We start from the raw sequence: 15,143 nt of genomic DNA, 5'->3' as shown, positions 1-15,143 counted from the left end.
TGAAGTGCAGTAACAGCAGATGAAGTACGGTAACAGCAGATGAAGTGCATTAACAGCAGATGAAGTGCAGTAACAGCAGATGAAGTACGGGAACAGCAGATGAAGTGCAGTAACAGCAGATGAAGTACAGTAACAGCAGATGAAGTACGGTAACAGCAGATGAAGTGCGGTAACAGCAGATGAACTACGGTAACAGCAGATGAAGTACGGGAACAGCAGATGAAGTGCAGTAACAGCAGATGAAGTGCAGTAACAGCAGATGAAGTGCATTAACAGCAGATGAAGTGCAGTAACAGCAGATGAAGTGCAGTAACAGCAGATGAAGTGCAGTAACAGCAGATGAAGTGCAGTAACAGCAGATGAAGTACGGGAACAGCAGATGAAGTGCAGTAACAGCAGATGAAGTACGGGAACAGCAGATGAAGTGCAGTAACAGCAGATGAAGTGCAGTAACAGCAGATGAAGTGCAGTAACAGCAGATGAAGTGCAGTAACAGCAGATGAAGTGCATTAACAGCAGATGAAGTGCAGTAACAGCAGATGAAGTGCAGTAACAGCAGATGAAGTACGGGAACAGCAGATGAAGTGCAGTAACAGCAGATGAAGTACGGGAACAGCAGATGAAGTGCAGTAACAGCAGATGAAGTGCAGTAACAGCAGATGAAGTGCAGTAACAGCAGATGAAGTACGGTAACAGCAGATGAAGTGCATTAACAGCAGATGAAGTGCAGTAACAGCAGATGAAGTACGGGAACAGCAGATGAAGTGCAGTAACAGCAGATGAAGTGCATTAACAGCAGATGAAGTGCAGTAACAGCAGATGAAGTGCATTAACAGCAGATGAAGTGCAGTAACAGCAGATGAAGTGCAGTAACAGCAGATGAAGTACGGGAACAGCAGATGAAGTGCAGTAACAGCAGATGAAGTACGGGAACAGCAGATGAAGTGCAGTAACAGCAGATGAAGTGCAGTAACAGCAGATGAAGTGCAGTAACAGCAGATGAAGTACGGTAACAGCAGATGAAGTGCATTAACAGCAGATGAAGTGCAGTAACAGCAGATGAAGTACGGGAACAGCAGATGAAGTGCAGTAACAGCAGATGAAGTACAGTAACAGCAGATGAAGTACGGTAACAGCAGATGAAGTGCGGTAACAGCAGATGAACTACGGTAACAGCAGATGAAGTACGGGAACAGCAGATGAAGTGCAGTAACAGCAGATGAAGTACGGGAACAGCAGATGAAGTGCAGTAACAGCAGATGAAGTACGGTAACAGCAGATGAAGTGTGGTAACAGCAGATGAAGTGCGGTAACAGCAGATGAACTACGGTAACAGCAGATGAAGTACGGTAACAGCAGATGAAGTACGGTAACAGCAGATGAAGTGCAGTAACAGCAGATGAAGTGCAGTAACAGCAGATGAAGTACGGTAACCGCAGATGAAGTGCGGTAACAGCAGATGAACTACGGTAACAGCAGATGAAGTACGGTAACAGCAGATGAAGTACGGTAACAGCAGATGAAGTGCGGTAACAGCAGATGAAGTGCAGTAACAGCAGATGAAGTGCAGTAACAGCAGATGAAGTGCGGTAACAGCAGATGAAGTACGGTAACAGCAGATGAACTACAGTAACAGCACTAGATGAAGTGCAGTAACAGCACTAGATCTGACATATAGTAATTCACTGATGTCTAGGAGCACAAGTAGTGATGCTGCTGGTTATTTACAGTTACACAAATATAGGAATCATAATTTTCAATATCTATGAGTGATATTGTGACAGAAATAAGAGTCTTCCTCCTTTTGTTTGATTTGGTCTGTTATTGGCAGCGAGTGCTCCTGGGCTTTGAACCACTTTAACACAGTGTTTTGTTTAAAGACACTTTTAATAGAACCAATTAGTTTCAGAGTGAAAAAGTGAGTCAGAGCTGACAACAAAACATAGTCAACTTGAAACAGCATATGCAACTCATTTTACCAGAAATCGGCTTCCACATCAGATTAAATTTTATAAGACAGACAGTTATGTACATATACATTCAGAACAAAAACACCTATTTCAGTGTCAGAACAGCAGATTTTGGAGTTTGCAGATAAGAGTTTCCACATGAGGTGAGTCCAGATCAATGCATGTAATCTGCCATCAGCTGTAAATAACCTCCTAAGAGGATTGAGTGTGTCGGATATTCACAACTACGAGAAAAAAGCCAATAAATGTTCCATTAGTGTAAATTAAAGACAGTGGACTGTTTCAGTCTGTGGTGTTTAAAACATCCACCTTGAGAATGATTTCCTGAATGAATGAGAGTATTAACAGAGCAGGGTCAACAGTTGCTGTAAGTAACAAGACAGTGAAGTAAATGAATCTCTCTTAAAGGAGCAGTGCAGAAATAGACAGAGGCGTTTGTTGAATGGCTGATTACCAATATAAACAATCAAAAGTGTTTCGTCGTTTTCTTACAAACTGTTGGATGGTTGGTGTTGGCGAGTTAAACTACATACAGCAATTTTATAACTTTTTAAAGGTACTATATGCAATTTTTGACTGTACTGAGGCATAAAAATACCTTAATATGTTTGCAGAATCAGGAGACCAAAGTTCAAATGCTCGTTTCTCTGAAAAACGAGTTATTCTACTCTTAAATACGCGTTCTGTGCTGGAATGTCCGTTTTTGTTTAGTTCTGTATGATCCGCTTACCCAAGTGTTTCGACATCCTGGGTTGCAAATTGGTGGGAAAAAACAGCATTTTTTTAACAGACCTTTCATTTGCAAACGATAAAAAACATTGCAAATGTATACATTAGCTGTTCAACTTAAACATCAACCTAACTTATCTGTCTGTCTGTCTGTCTATCTATCAATATGCAGAACGTTAGCAATGTTAATTCATGCTAACATACTGAAACATACTAATGTGATAGAAACATGCCGTTTAATCATGTAAACGAAATGCTAATTCATGCTAACAATGTTAAAACATGCTAACGTGCTAAATCATGCTAGCAAAATGCAAGCAAGAAACGGCTGAAGACGCATCTTTTTCATCAACACTCGACCCATTAATACTCAAATCTATCAAGGGTTGACTTGAATATTTCTTCTGAAGTGTTTGCTGATGCTATAATTCTCACTTCAACTAATCCAGCATATCACACGCTTCAGTCAGAACCTTTAACAGTTTAATCAGAATAAAACATCAGATCAAAGATGGAGACAAAATTCTTTATTTACAAAACCCAATGAAGCGCAGGAAACACAATACAGCCCATCTGAGCTCACACTACATAAAACTGTAAATAAAAAGAGAATTACAAAGTGGAAAATAAAAGATCCAAACGAAAGCAAAACGGTTCTGGAATATTGCATCCCTCAGATCAGGTCAGCCACTGAAAAACAAGTCAATAAAACATCAATATCTCAACATTGATAATCTTGCACACATTTGTTTTTGTTTTAAATAATGCATTTATTCATGTCACAAACAACTTATATAAAATTGTACCACCAATTATAGAAAAAAAAAAAAAAAAAAAAAAAAGTTTAACAAGAGTTTTTTAATAGAATTTCACAGATTTTGTTTTTTGTGCCCAACCAAGAAACATGAATTATTGTCAACCAAAAAAAGAAAAGAGGATTCTTAACTAAAAATGAGCACTTTTGCAGTTTTTTTTTTGTAAAACCCTCTGGTGCTCTTCAGTCATTTTTGATTGAAAATGTATTTTTTATTTTTACTTATTTAAAAATAGCCACACTTGTGCTCCTCGCGGTCAAAATGAGTGCATTGGAAATGAATGAGACGAGTTTCCTCTAGTGGAAGCGTTTGGAACTGCAGCCACACTGAAAGATCATTTTTTGAGATATCAAGATCAAATTTGGAACAACTTTGTGGCACAAATCAAATGGCTTTTAATTTCTTACAGTTTTAGAGTAAAACATGTTTTTAAAAATATTTATATAAATTTTATGTAATTTCATATAAAAATGTAAAAGTCTTTTTGTGCATTTTTCATGAACTTAAAATTCTGTAACTTTTTTTAAGTTCACTTTTTTAAAACTTGTGTCACTAAAAAGTGTCGTCTTTGTCGTAAATCTTGAATGCTTAGAGCACAGACTTAAGTTTGATAATTTAATTTTCAGGTTTATGCTCAAAAAGATTATAAATACAGCGTAAATATAATTTAGTACCATAAAATCCCCTAAAAAGACAAAATATTAAATAAAAAACAGAACTAAAATATAGTACATTCATTTCATTGAAATACAAAAGGGGTTAAAAAAGGGCACCAGAGGGTTAATTAAAATGTACACACTGAATCTGAGTTAGTTTTGTGGTAAATAAAAACAATATTAAGTGAATATTAAATGTGTCATCAATAATAAGAATTCCTTTTATTGAACCATGATGATGATTGGTTAAAGTGGCTGAACGAGCTGAAGAGGTGATGATGTAAGACTCACCGTTCATGGGCATCTCGTCGATCTGCGTGGAGTAGTACTGCTCAATATCTCGCAGGATACGGATGTCGTCGTTCTTCACGAAGTTGATGGCCACACCCTTCCTGCCGTAACGACCCGATCGACCAATCCTGACGAGACACGAGAAATCAGACACGCCTACATCTGATGTCATCATATCTGTGTTATTACAGCATCACTGAGATACTGTTATATTATTAAAAGTTTGAATTAGTTTATAATTTTTTAGTTTTAGTCATTTTGTAATTTTTACATTTTGTGTTTTTACATTTTTTTTTAAAGTTTTAATTATTTTAGAACATGTTCAACTACATCAAAATAAAATGTTTCCCTGGAAACTGAAATAAAAGACATTTAATTTTTAAAAATATTTTATTTTTTAATCTTATTAAGTTATGGCCCGTTCACACCAGGAACGATAACTATATCAAAGTTCACACAATATTATTCTGTTTAATATAAGTGCTGCAGTTTTATCATCTGTCACTTTAAAGGGCTGGTTGATTATGATTACACTTTTAGTGTTCACTTTTCACACGTAATGTTGCAAACAACATCGGCAAAGTTACAACGCTCAAAGTTCAGAGCAAAGGGAGAGATTTTCTTTTACAGAAATCGCTTCTTAAGAACTACAACAAACGGCTGGTAGGAACTACAATGAGCGTCTTCACTGGGTTTGTGACATCACCAACCCTCAAATTTACATAAACCCTGCCCCCGGAAAGCGATTTATAGATTATCTTGACAGAATATGCTAATCAATGACTAGAAGATCGTTAACTCCACATCAACTAACCGTTCAGAAATGTCCTGTTGCTTCTACGTCACTTCTAGAGACTATCTTTGTCCGACTCCGGTTTGAACATAAAAGGCTGAAAGTTTTAGAAATTTTCAGTGCGTCACTGTGTGAGTGCAAGCTCTTGAAGCTCCGCCCCCTGTGCCAGGAGCGACGGCTCATTTGCATTTAAAGGGACAAACAAAAACTGGGTTTTTTTGCTCACCTTCAAAAAGTGACAATTTTAACATGCTATAAAAATATCTGTGGGGTATTTAGAGCTGAAACTTCACACACACTTAAAGAATTATTGTACATCTTGTGGAAAGGCCATTATACCACCCCTTTAAAAGCAGGATGGATTCTGATTGGCTGTCAGCTGAAAAATTTATTCTGAAAGTTATTTAAACAATATCGTTTCACTGTGTCATTATCATAGTTGTGATGTGGACTCTTATATTTAGAAAGATTTTTAAAACTACATCTTTATTGTCCTTGATGTGAACAGGCCTTCACTTTTTTTAATGCTTTGGTTTTAGTTAAAGGGATAGTTCACTTTGAAATAAATTTTTGATATGTTTTAGCTTACCTCAAGGGCATCCAAGATGTAGGTGTCTTTGTTTCCGCAGTAGTTTCAATTTTGATATTTTTAGGTCAAACCGTTCTTGTCTGTCAGTCATATAATGCAGGTCGATGGTCACTGTCTCAAAACACAAGCACAGAGTCCAAATTAAAACAATTCCCCATCGTCCAAATGAAACAATTCCCCATCATAAGTACACACTGATGGCCTAAGACACGAAACGAGCGGTTTGTGTGAGAAAACGAACAGTATTTATATCGTTTTTAGCTCTTGAAAACAGCACACGTCCAAATGATCTGACGGCGCGGGCAGTTATAGATGTATAGATGTCGCCTTGGCTATTGCAGTTCATTGGAACAAAACCGTAGCAAAGCGACATCTAGTGTATATATCTATGCGGGTATAGATGCATACACTAGATGTCGCCTTCACTACTGCAGTTCATTGGAACGAAACCGTAGCCAATGCGACATCTATGTATACATCTATACCCGCCCGCGCCGTCAGACCATTTGGACGTGTGCTGTTTTCAAGAGCTAAAAACGATATAAATACTGTTCGTTTTCTCACACAAACCGCTCGTTTCGTGTCTTAGGCCATCAGTGTGTACTTATGATGGGGAATTGTTTCATTTGGACGATGGGGAATTGTTTTAATTTGGACTCTGTGCTTGTGTTTTGAGACCGTGACCATCGACCTGCATTATATGACTGACAGACAAGAACGGATTGACCTAAAAATATCAAAATTGAAACTACTGTGGAAAAAAAGACACCTACATCTTGGATGCCCTTGAGGTAAGCTAAAACATATCAAAAATTTATTTCAAAGTGAACTATCCCTTTAACTACAGTAACCCTAGATGTTAGAAACACTCAAATGCGGTAAAAAATGTCATTAAAACTAGACGCTTCAGTCTTAACTGCAAGACCAGAACCTAAGCTGTTTTTTCATGTACACAATGTGAACATCATCGTACACGGAGTCTAAAGCGAGCGAGTTAATTCTTGCTCACTACTGTGAGACTGAGGTGTGTGTGTGTGTGTGTGTACCTGTGGATGTACAACTCTCTGTTGTTGGGAAGATCGTAGTTAATGATGAGAGAAACCTGAGGCACATCCAGACCTCTGGCCCAAACGTCTGTGGAGATCAACACTCGACTGCACACAAGAAAAACACAAACACACAATCTCAAACACTTCTGCTTCCACTGAACACTGTATTAGAGGACGTCACGACAGATCTTTCCTTCCATATTGTGACGTACATCCGAGTGTAACGGATCATGGAAAAATAAAAAAAATGTAAGTGGAGATTGGTTCTGTGCATCGGTTGTTGATTGGATGTTTAGATGTGGGCGTGGCTCTCAGTGTATGCAGATGAGCGTGATGAGGGGCAGGGCTTGATTCTGTGAATCGGTTGTTGATTGGATGTTTAGATGTGGGCGTGGCTATCAGTGTATGCAGATGAGCATAAGATTGAGGGGTGGGGCATGGTTCTGTGCATCAGTTGTTGATTGATGTTTAGATGTGGGCGTGGCTCTCAGTGTATGCAGATGAGCGTGATGAGGGGCAGGGCTTGATTCTGTGAATCGGTTGTTGATTGGATGTTGAGATGTGGGCGTGGCTCTCAGTTTATGCAGATGAGCGTGATAATGAGGGGAGGGGCTCGTCACGAGAGAGAAGACTGACGCTTCACTGGAAGATCTCGTTACTACATTCTGATTAAACATTACATGATTTTTTTAAACGTAACATGCACGGATGAATTGTTCTGTAAGATCTATAGCAGAGTGAGTTTACCTGGCTCCAGATCTGAACTCCTTCATAATGGACTCTCTCTCTTTCTGCGGCATGTCTCCATGCATCGACGACACGGTGAAGTTCGCCTCCCTCATCTTCTCCGTCAGCCAGTCCACCTGACAACACACGGCAGACGTTAAACCGAAAACAGAGACGCCGTTACTACATTTCCAAACCGATCAATCAGCGTCGACATGTCAAAAGTTTGGACTTTGTTTCTGAAAGAGTCTCTTCTGCTTATTTATTTGATCAAAAATACAGTTAAACAGTGAAATATTATTCCAGTGTAAATCATCTGTTTTCTTTGTGAATATACAGTAAAGTGTAATTTATTCCTGTGATCAAAGCTGAATGTTCAGCATCATTACTCCAGTCTTCAGTGTCACATGATCCTTCAGAAATCACTCTAATATGAGGATCTGATGCTCAAGAAACATTTATGATTATGATCAGTGTTGTCATATTTTTGTGGAAACTGTCATATATTAAAATTTGAAAGTTTAAAGTAAGATTTAAAAAATAAAAAGTAAAACACATTCATCAAGGACGCATTAAATTGATCAAAAAGTGACAGTAAAGCCATTTATAATGTTACAAAAGATTCTGTTTCAAATAAATGCTGATGAACTTAAAATGTTTCACGGTTTCCACAAAAATGACAATTTACAATATATTTTCACATAAGAAACAGCTCTTTTAAAACGTAAGACAATTTTTACTGCATTTTTTAATAATTCCAAACTTAAAAAGATATGTAGTTTTGTGCATGAAAACTTTGTGGTCCTCACAAAACAGGAAATCAGTCCTTCATAAAACATTGCTTAGTCAAATCAACACTGAAGATTGGATGTGGATGACTACAGTGATGCTGATCATAAACGCTCATCTAACTGGTCCCAGTAGGCCCGTGAGCGTAGTGTTTAGCAGCTGACCTTGCGTTTGGTGTTGCAGAAGATGACGGCCTGTGTGATGGTCAGTGTGTCGTAGAGGTCACACAGTGTGTCAAACTTCCACTCCTCTCGCTCCACGGCCACGAAGAACTGCTTGATACCCTCCAGTGTCAACTCATCACTGCAGAGACATGCAAACACCAGCTCAACATGACAGAGCTACACATGACACACGTACACAATATTTAAATTCATCCCATTTATATGTTCATATAATGTATCAATATAGTTAAAACAAATCTGTCGTTAACCCTGTTATTGAACTGAACTGACTTCAGCTGAATAATAACAGTTGTCTTTAGAGCTGAATCCTATTCGCATCACTGATGATTACAGAAATAATAACAACATAACCTGTAATAATAATAACTTGACCTGTAAAGCCTGCCATATGACATGTCAAAATAGTTTATTGAACCTTTATACAGAAGGGTATGATATTTAATACGTCAGTCTTTTATGGCTTATATAGTCTGATATAGTGAGAATATGAAGGAGTTTAAAAAAAATCATATTCAGACTCAAACTGAGCAAAAATATGCTGTTTGCTGATATTTATATGCATAAAAAGTGATAATTCTGATGCTTGTAATGTAAATCAATGAGCCCTTTATAGCAGATACTTACATAAAACGCATATAAATATCAATATCTGGCAATAATATGTCTTAGTGAGATGATATTTAAATGCTTAGTTTTATTATCTGTAGTTTTAAAACAATTCCTCAAAAGCCTGATCATATTTGATACTCGTGATTTTTAGAATAAATGATGATTATAATCAAGTAAACCTGCTTCAGTCCAGCTGAAATATTACCAACAATATCAGAGTTATTCTTGGATTGACAGCAGAAAGACTCGTGAAGCTCGAGCTGAAGGACGTTTGTACAGTTATACTGAAAGACTTTTACTGGATAAAAGAGTCTAAACTCTCGATCAGACACAGAAGCACTGGAGGAGATCGAGTGAAAATATCATGTTGATCATACAGAGGTGTGTATTAAATATAATACAGTAGTTTTAAAGGGTTAAAAGTGTGTTTGTGCATCTTTTTTTCACACTTGGTTTGATATTTACTCGTCGAATGCAGTCATATTCAGACATGAAGAGTGATTTCAGTTAGATTCATTGATTTAGATGTATTATGAGTGAGCTCAAGCGTCTCACCGTTTGACCAGAATGCGTATGGGGTCGGTCATGAACTTGTTGGTCATCTCGAGGATCTCGTGTGGCAGCGTGGCGCTGATCAGACACACCTGAGTGGCGGGCGGCAGGTATCGGTACACGTCGTAAATCTGTTCCTTAAACCCTGCGAAAGCAAAACCCAGGAGTCATGCGCGAGCGGAGACAGGTTCACATGCGTTCGGGAGTAGTGCGTGACGCTTTACCCTTGTTGAGCATTTCATCTGCTTCATCCAACACCAGCATCTTAATGGCACGAGTCCTCAAACTCCTCCTGCGGATCATGTCTGGAAGAGGAAAGATTAACGCCGTGAATCATGAACATTAACAGGATCTCCTCTTTTGAAATAAGATTGTTATATACAGTGAGAAAGACATTATTGTTAGAGTCGCATTAACATATGACTGCACACATTTACATATCAACATCCAGTGAGTATTTAAACACCTAGTGTGTGTGTGTGGGGGGGGGGGGGGGTCTGCTCATTTCAGCCAATCATAAGAGCTCATGGAGATGCAGAAGTCTTAAAGGTACAGCAGGAAAAACTGTTTGATTATAAGGGCCAAAGAGGATGGAAAATGGTCATTGCTGCTTAAAATGAATTATATTCAAAAAGATTATTGATTTAACTGCACTGACACTATCGGATGGGAACAACATTTGAACTTAATAATTACAATAACTTAACTTTTTTTAAAGTTATTAAACTAAACTGAATGAACACTGAATTGTTGTGGTGGAACGGATCACAAAATTCACGTTTTTTGTGCCACGGATCGGATCATTATATATTTATTTTGACTGCTTTGATGGACTAGCTCTGATAGTGTTCGTCTGAAAGAAGAGTGTCATCTACACCTAGGATGGCTTGAGTAAATCATGGGCTAATTTTCATTTTCGGGAGAACTATCCCTTTAGCTAGAAGTGAAGAATGAACGTGAAACCCACCGAACACTCGGCCGGGCGTTCCCGCCACCACATGCTGACCGTAGTCCAGCTTTCTGATGTCCTCGCCCACGTTCGTGCCTCCGATGCAGGAGTGACACTGGACATTCATGTAGTCGCCCAACGCCAGGAGCACCTGCAGAACAGTGACATCATCAGGTCAGCAGGGGTCGTGCAGACGCGGCACAACTCCATTACAGAACTTTCAAGGACTACAATCAGAGATGTCACTTACCAAACAATCTCTTTATTATCTTTCAAATTCTAAAAAATGTAAATACATAAAAGGAAAATAAGCTAATAAAACAATACACACTCACAGCCATGCGAAATGCAGATCTGCAGCGTTAATATTGCGTGAAAAGATTGTTTTATCGATAAAATGAAACACTAATTTCACATATCTTGTCTTTCAATAATTCAAGCACTTTAAGTACTTTTTCAGAAATATGGCTGTTTTCAAGGGTTTTGCAGGACTTCAATTTCAGAAAGTTAAATTCAAGCACCTTGAACGAACCCTGTGTCAGACACGCGAGATTAAAAAACAAAAATAAATAAAAGTGTTTTCTAAATCTTGACTTTACCTTCTGGATCTGTCCTGCTAACTCTCTGGTCGGAGCCAAAATCAGCGCTTGAGTCTCTCGAACCTGGCAGAAGAGAAAGGGCCAAAAAATTGCTTGTGATGACAAAACAATTCATTACTTGAATTATAACATACTTTAAAGTCCCCCTGTGGTGTAAATCCAGCGTTTAATGTTGTTTATGTGTCTATGTGGTGTTTTTAATCTGCTTTAAGACAAAGCATGTGTAAGTTCATAAGTCGACAGCATTGCTGAGTATTTCCTCCTTAAAACTGCAGTGAACCAAAGACAGTCTCAAAAACACGCTTTGAAATCGCTGGTGTTTCTGACGTCACAAACTACCTTGTAACCAATCAGATCAACGTGTGATCGTCAACCAGTGGATCTCTGAGCTGAGGGAGTGAGTGGAGGCGGGGCTCATTTGCATATTCATAGAACCGCGCATACTAAATGAGGCAAGGGTGTCGAGTTACATTCAAGATATTTTAAGACATTTTGGTGATCAAAGAGGAGTTTTAAGGGATACAATTATTGACTACAGGGGGCCTTTAAATATAAATATAATTTAAAATACTGACAAAAATCTATAGTAGTAAAGCAATGACACTAAAAACACTGGAGGGTAAAGGAAAAGCGGGTCAGCAGTAAAAGCGAAACGCACCTGGATATCCAGACACTGCAGCACGGAGATACAGAACGTGGCCGTTTTACCGGTTCCGGACTGAGACCTGGAGAACAGACGAACACGTTAGTCCACGTACATCACAATAACAGACGTTTACTTGATCTGGTCCTCCACACGTACTGGGCGATGACGTCTCTCCCCTTGATGATCTGTTTGATGGCTCGCTGCTGGATGGCTGAAGGCTTCTCGAAACCTAAAAGCAGCAAAACAACCACGAAAATTATAATCGAAGGCATTTACATCCTAGCATGATAGTAACCGTGAGTGTCCAGCACGTCATCCCAGTGATAAACATCCCATAATATACAGTAAGACTATACGGATCAAATAGGGGTGTAACAATATATAGATAAGGATCGACATATTGATCAAATGACTGATACGATGCAAAAATCAATACCTACATTTTTTTTAAAGAGACACCTTTATTCTGACAATCTTTCACTACTCTTTACTAAATAACTATTATAACTTTAATATATTTAATTTACACAGTGAAGACTATGCAGTGTTATTATTGATTACTTTAATTTCTGTGTCTGAAAACTTCTTAGACATACCTGAAAAACACTGATCATTTCATTTGAGTCCTTGTTTTACTGTATTTATTGCTTGTAATTTGGTTACCTGTTGAAAATATGATGAATCGAATCTTAATCATATCACTGAACTTTATTTAGGTATCGGCAAATATCGTATCGGTGGCTGTGAGAATCGATATCATATCGTGATATAGTGATTTACACTCCAGTATAGAATATCATAAGTAACTTTGTTTGTGCAAGAATATAAATTTCATTCTAATCTCATTGCCTTACACACACACACACACACATAACACAACAATGTCTACTAACTGAACTAGTTGAGTTTAACAGTAATGTTAATCTGATGCGCTCTATTAAAACACCACACTCGCCTCAGTTACTGATAACCATGATAACGTAAAGGAACCGGCATTATTATGATTATTTAAAGGGCCAGTTATTGATGAATGTAATATCTGTGTATTGATCAGCACCGTTCGCGTAGATCTTCTCTCACTCCCGAATAAATCTCATATGGAGCTCTATAACCTGATATGTCGTGGATTTCAGCAGTAATTAATGATTAATTAAGCGTTATTACCGTACGCGTAGATCCCGCGCAGTAAATCTTCCCTCAGGCCCATCGTGTCGAAAGTCGGAGTCACATCCACCTCTTCACTCGTTTCAAACTCGATTTTCGTCATATCTTCCTCCTTCAGGAGCCTCTTCCTCACGGGAACAACGGCGGCGGCCATAATTATGAGTGATTTTTAATATAAATTACGGGTTAAAATATGAAAGCGCGTCTTTGCGCGTACACAGGCCGAACGGAAGAGCCGCGTGTGTCGCGGTTTGATGACGAGCGGCATGTGACGCGCGATGATGACGTTATCCAGACTGTCCCCGCCCACTGTTTACATTAAAATCGTGAGCTGTGTCCGAAACCGCTCATGTAGTGCACTCAAATGCCATACACTATATAGGGATTCGTGAAAGAGTGAGCGGTTTCAGACACAGCTATGTATCCCATTTCACATTCGCTTAAAGGGACAGTTCACCCCAACATTTTAAATTCTGTTTTCATTTACTCACTCACAAGTTATAACAAACCTGTATGAACTTCTTTCTTCTGCTGAACAATAAGAAATGTATTTAAAGAATGTTTGTTGTAAGCAAACAGTTGATGGACCCCGTTGACTTCCATTGTATTTTTATTTTTTCAGGCTATGGAAGTCAATGGTGCCCCACAATCTTCAAAATATCTTCCTTTGTGTTCAATAAAGGGATGAGTAAACAATGAAAAAAAATTTGGGGGGGTGAACTATCCCTTTAAACACAGTAAACGTGCAAATAATAATACCTCTCTATAGTTTAGTGGCCTTGATTTACAATGCTGTGCTGTTTTATGTTTTATCGTGTTATTGTTGAGTAAAAAATGTCAACAACACAAAATCTTTCAAAATGTCACATTAGCCAATTTTAACATTATCTTCTGCCACATGAAATGAGATAAAGGAGCTTGATATAAGTACAGAGTGGACTAATCAAATCAACACCATTTCTTCTACCATTAAGAATTTGACTTTGAAACCACATTTAAAGAACTTAATGTTATAATAAACACTTAAAGTCTCCCTGTAGTCAATAATATTACCCCTTAAAACTCATCTTTGATCACCAAAATTACATATTTACATATTTCCTGGAAAAAATGTCAGGATATTTGAAGGTATGCGCGGTTCTATGAATATGCAAATGAGCCCCGCCTCCACTCACTCGCTCAGCTCAGAGATCCACTGGTTGACGATCACACGTTGATCTGATTGGTTACAAGGTAGTTTGTGACGTCAGAAACACCAGCGATTTCAAAGCGTGTGTTTGAGACTGTCTTTGGTTCACTGCAGTTTTAAGGAGGAAATACTCAGCAATGCTGTCGACTTATGAACTTACACATGCTTTGTCTTAAAGCAGATTAAAAACACCACATAGACACATAAACAACATTAAAAGCTGTTGTTTTTTTAGCTTTAAGGTTCTATCTATTTAGACACTGGGTCAAAGCACATTTATTTCTATAGCACTTTAAATTGATAATTACAAAGCACCTTCATAATTCACAGAAAAATGACAGTTAATGTTGCAAAACCCATTAATTAAAGGAGCTCTACAAGACCGTGTCATTATTCAGCTCGACTCAGTTCATATTTTGTTCTTTTTTGATAGTGTCAGTGCAGTCAGACTGATGTTTATGAATGTTGATGGTCTTACATGTCATATAAAACCCTGACAACTCTTTCTATATCCACAGATGATTTCCCTTTGGGTTTCCATCACTTTTAATCTAGTTTTGGATGATTTTTCAAGTCATTCATAATGACGGTAAGAGATTTTTAACAAATTTTTTGAGGATCAAACTCATCAAGAGTGCATTATTTCCTGACCACTCTTTTAATGGCGATTGTTCCAGAAGTATTTTCTTCTCCCATTCATTTTTTACCATAGGGATTTAAAAAAGGCTTTGTTATCAGTGACGAACCGAACCAATCAGCCATGAGGAGAATCAACACTACAAACTATGATTTGAAGCAAAAAAGTAACTTTTTATATACAAACATAAACACAAAGGAATGAGA

General features: G+C 38.0%; 1 protein-coding gene across 1 annotated transcript; it reads right to left on the bottom strand.

Annotated features, from left to right (window-relative positions):
- Positions 1-3,211: 3,211 nt before the first annotated feature.
- eif4a3 (eukaryotic translation initiation factor 4A3) lies at positions 3,212-13,559 on the bottom strand. Its single transcript, XM_081357407.1, has 12 exons — positions 13,112-13,559; positions 12,104-12,176; positions 11,960-12,026; positions 11,302-11,364; positions 10,721-10,853; positions 9,978-10,058; positions 9,757-9,898; positions 8,572-8,710; positions 7,640-7,755; positions 6,890-6,997; positions 4,462-4,589; positions 3,212-3,389 (listed from the first exon to the last, which is right to left on the bottom strand). Exons 1-12 carry the CDS (start codon positions 13,263-13,265, stop codon positions 3,373-3,375), a joined length of 1,221 nt encoding a protein of 406 aa, XP_081213533.1. The 5' UTR covers positions 13,266-13,559; the 3' UTR covers positions 3,212-3,372.
- Between the last annotated feature and the right edge of the window lie 1,584 nt (positions 13,560-15,143).

Source organism: Scardinius erythrophthalmus (assembly GCF_964197995.2).
Source record: "Scardinius erythrophthalmus genome assembly, chromosome: 25".
Taxonomy (NCBI): Eukaryota; Metazoa; Chordata; class Actinopteri; order Cypriniformes; family Leuciscidae; genus Scardinius; species Scardinius erythrophthalmus.
The sequence above is the reverse complement of the archived record's forward strand: the minus strand, read 5'-3'. Positions and strand labels throughout refer to the sequence as shown.

What these genes read in the sequence shown, in the direction of transcription:
- eif4a3 (XM_081357407.1), bottom strand. Translation starts at nt 13,265, where the DNA reads ATGGCCGCCGCCGTTGTTCCCGTGAGGAAGAGGCTCCTGAAGGAGGAA. An exon ending in GCGCGGGATCTACGCGTACG is followed by an intron (nt 12,177 to 13,111) that starts GTAATAACGCTT and finishes TGCTGCTTTTAG; the next exon opens with GTTTCGAGAAGCCTTCAGCC. An exon ending in TAGCAGGACAGATCCAGAAG is followed by an intron (nt 10,854 to 11,301) that starts GTAAAGTCAAGA and finishes ACTGTTCTGCAG; the next exon opens with GTGCTCCTGGCGTTGGGCGA.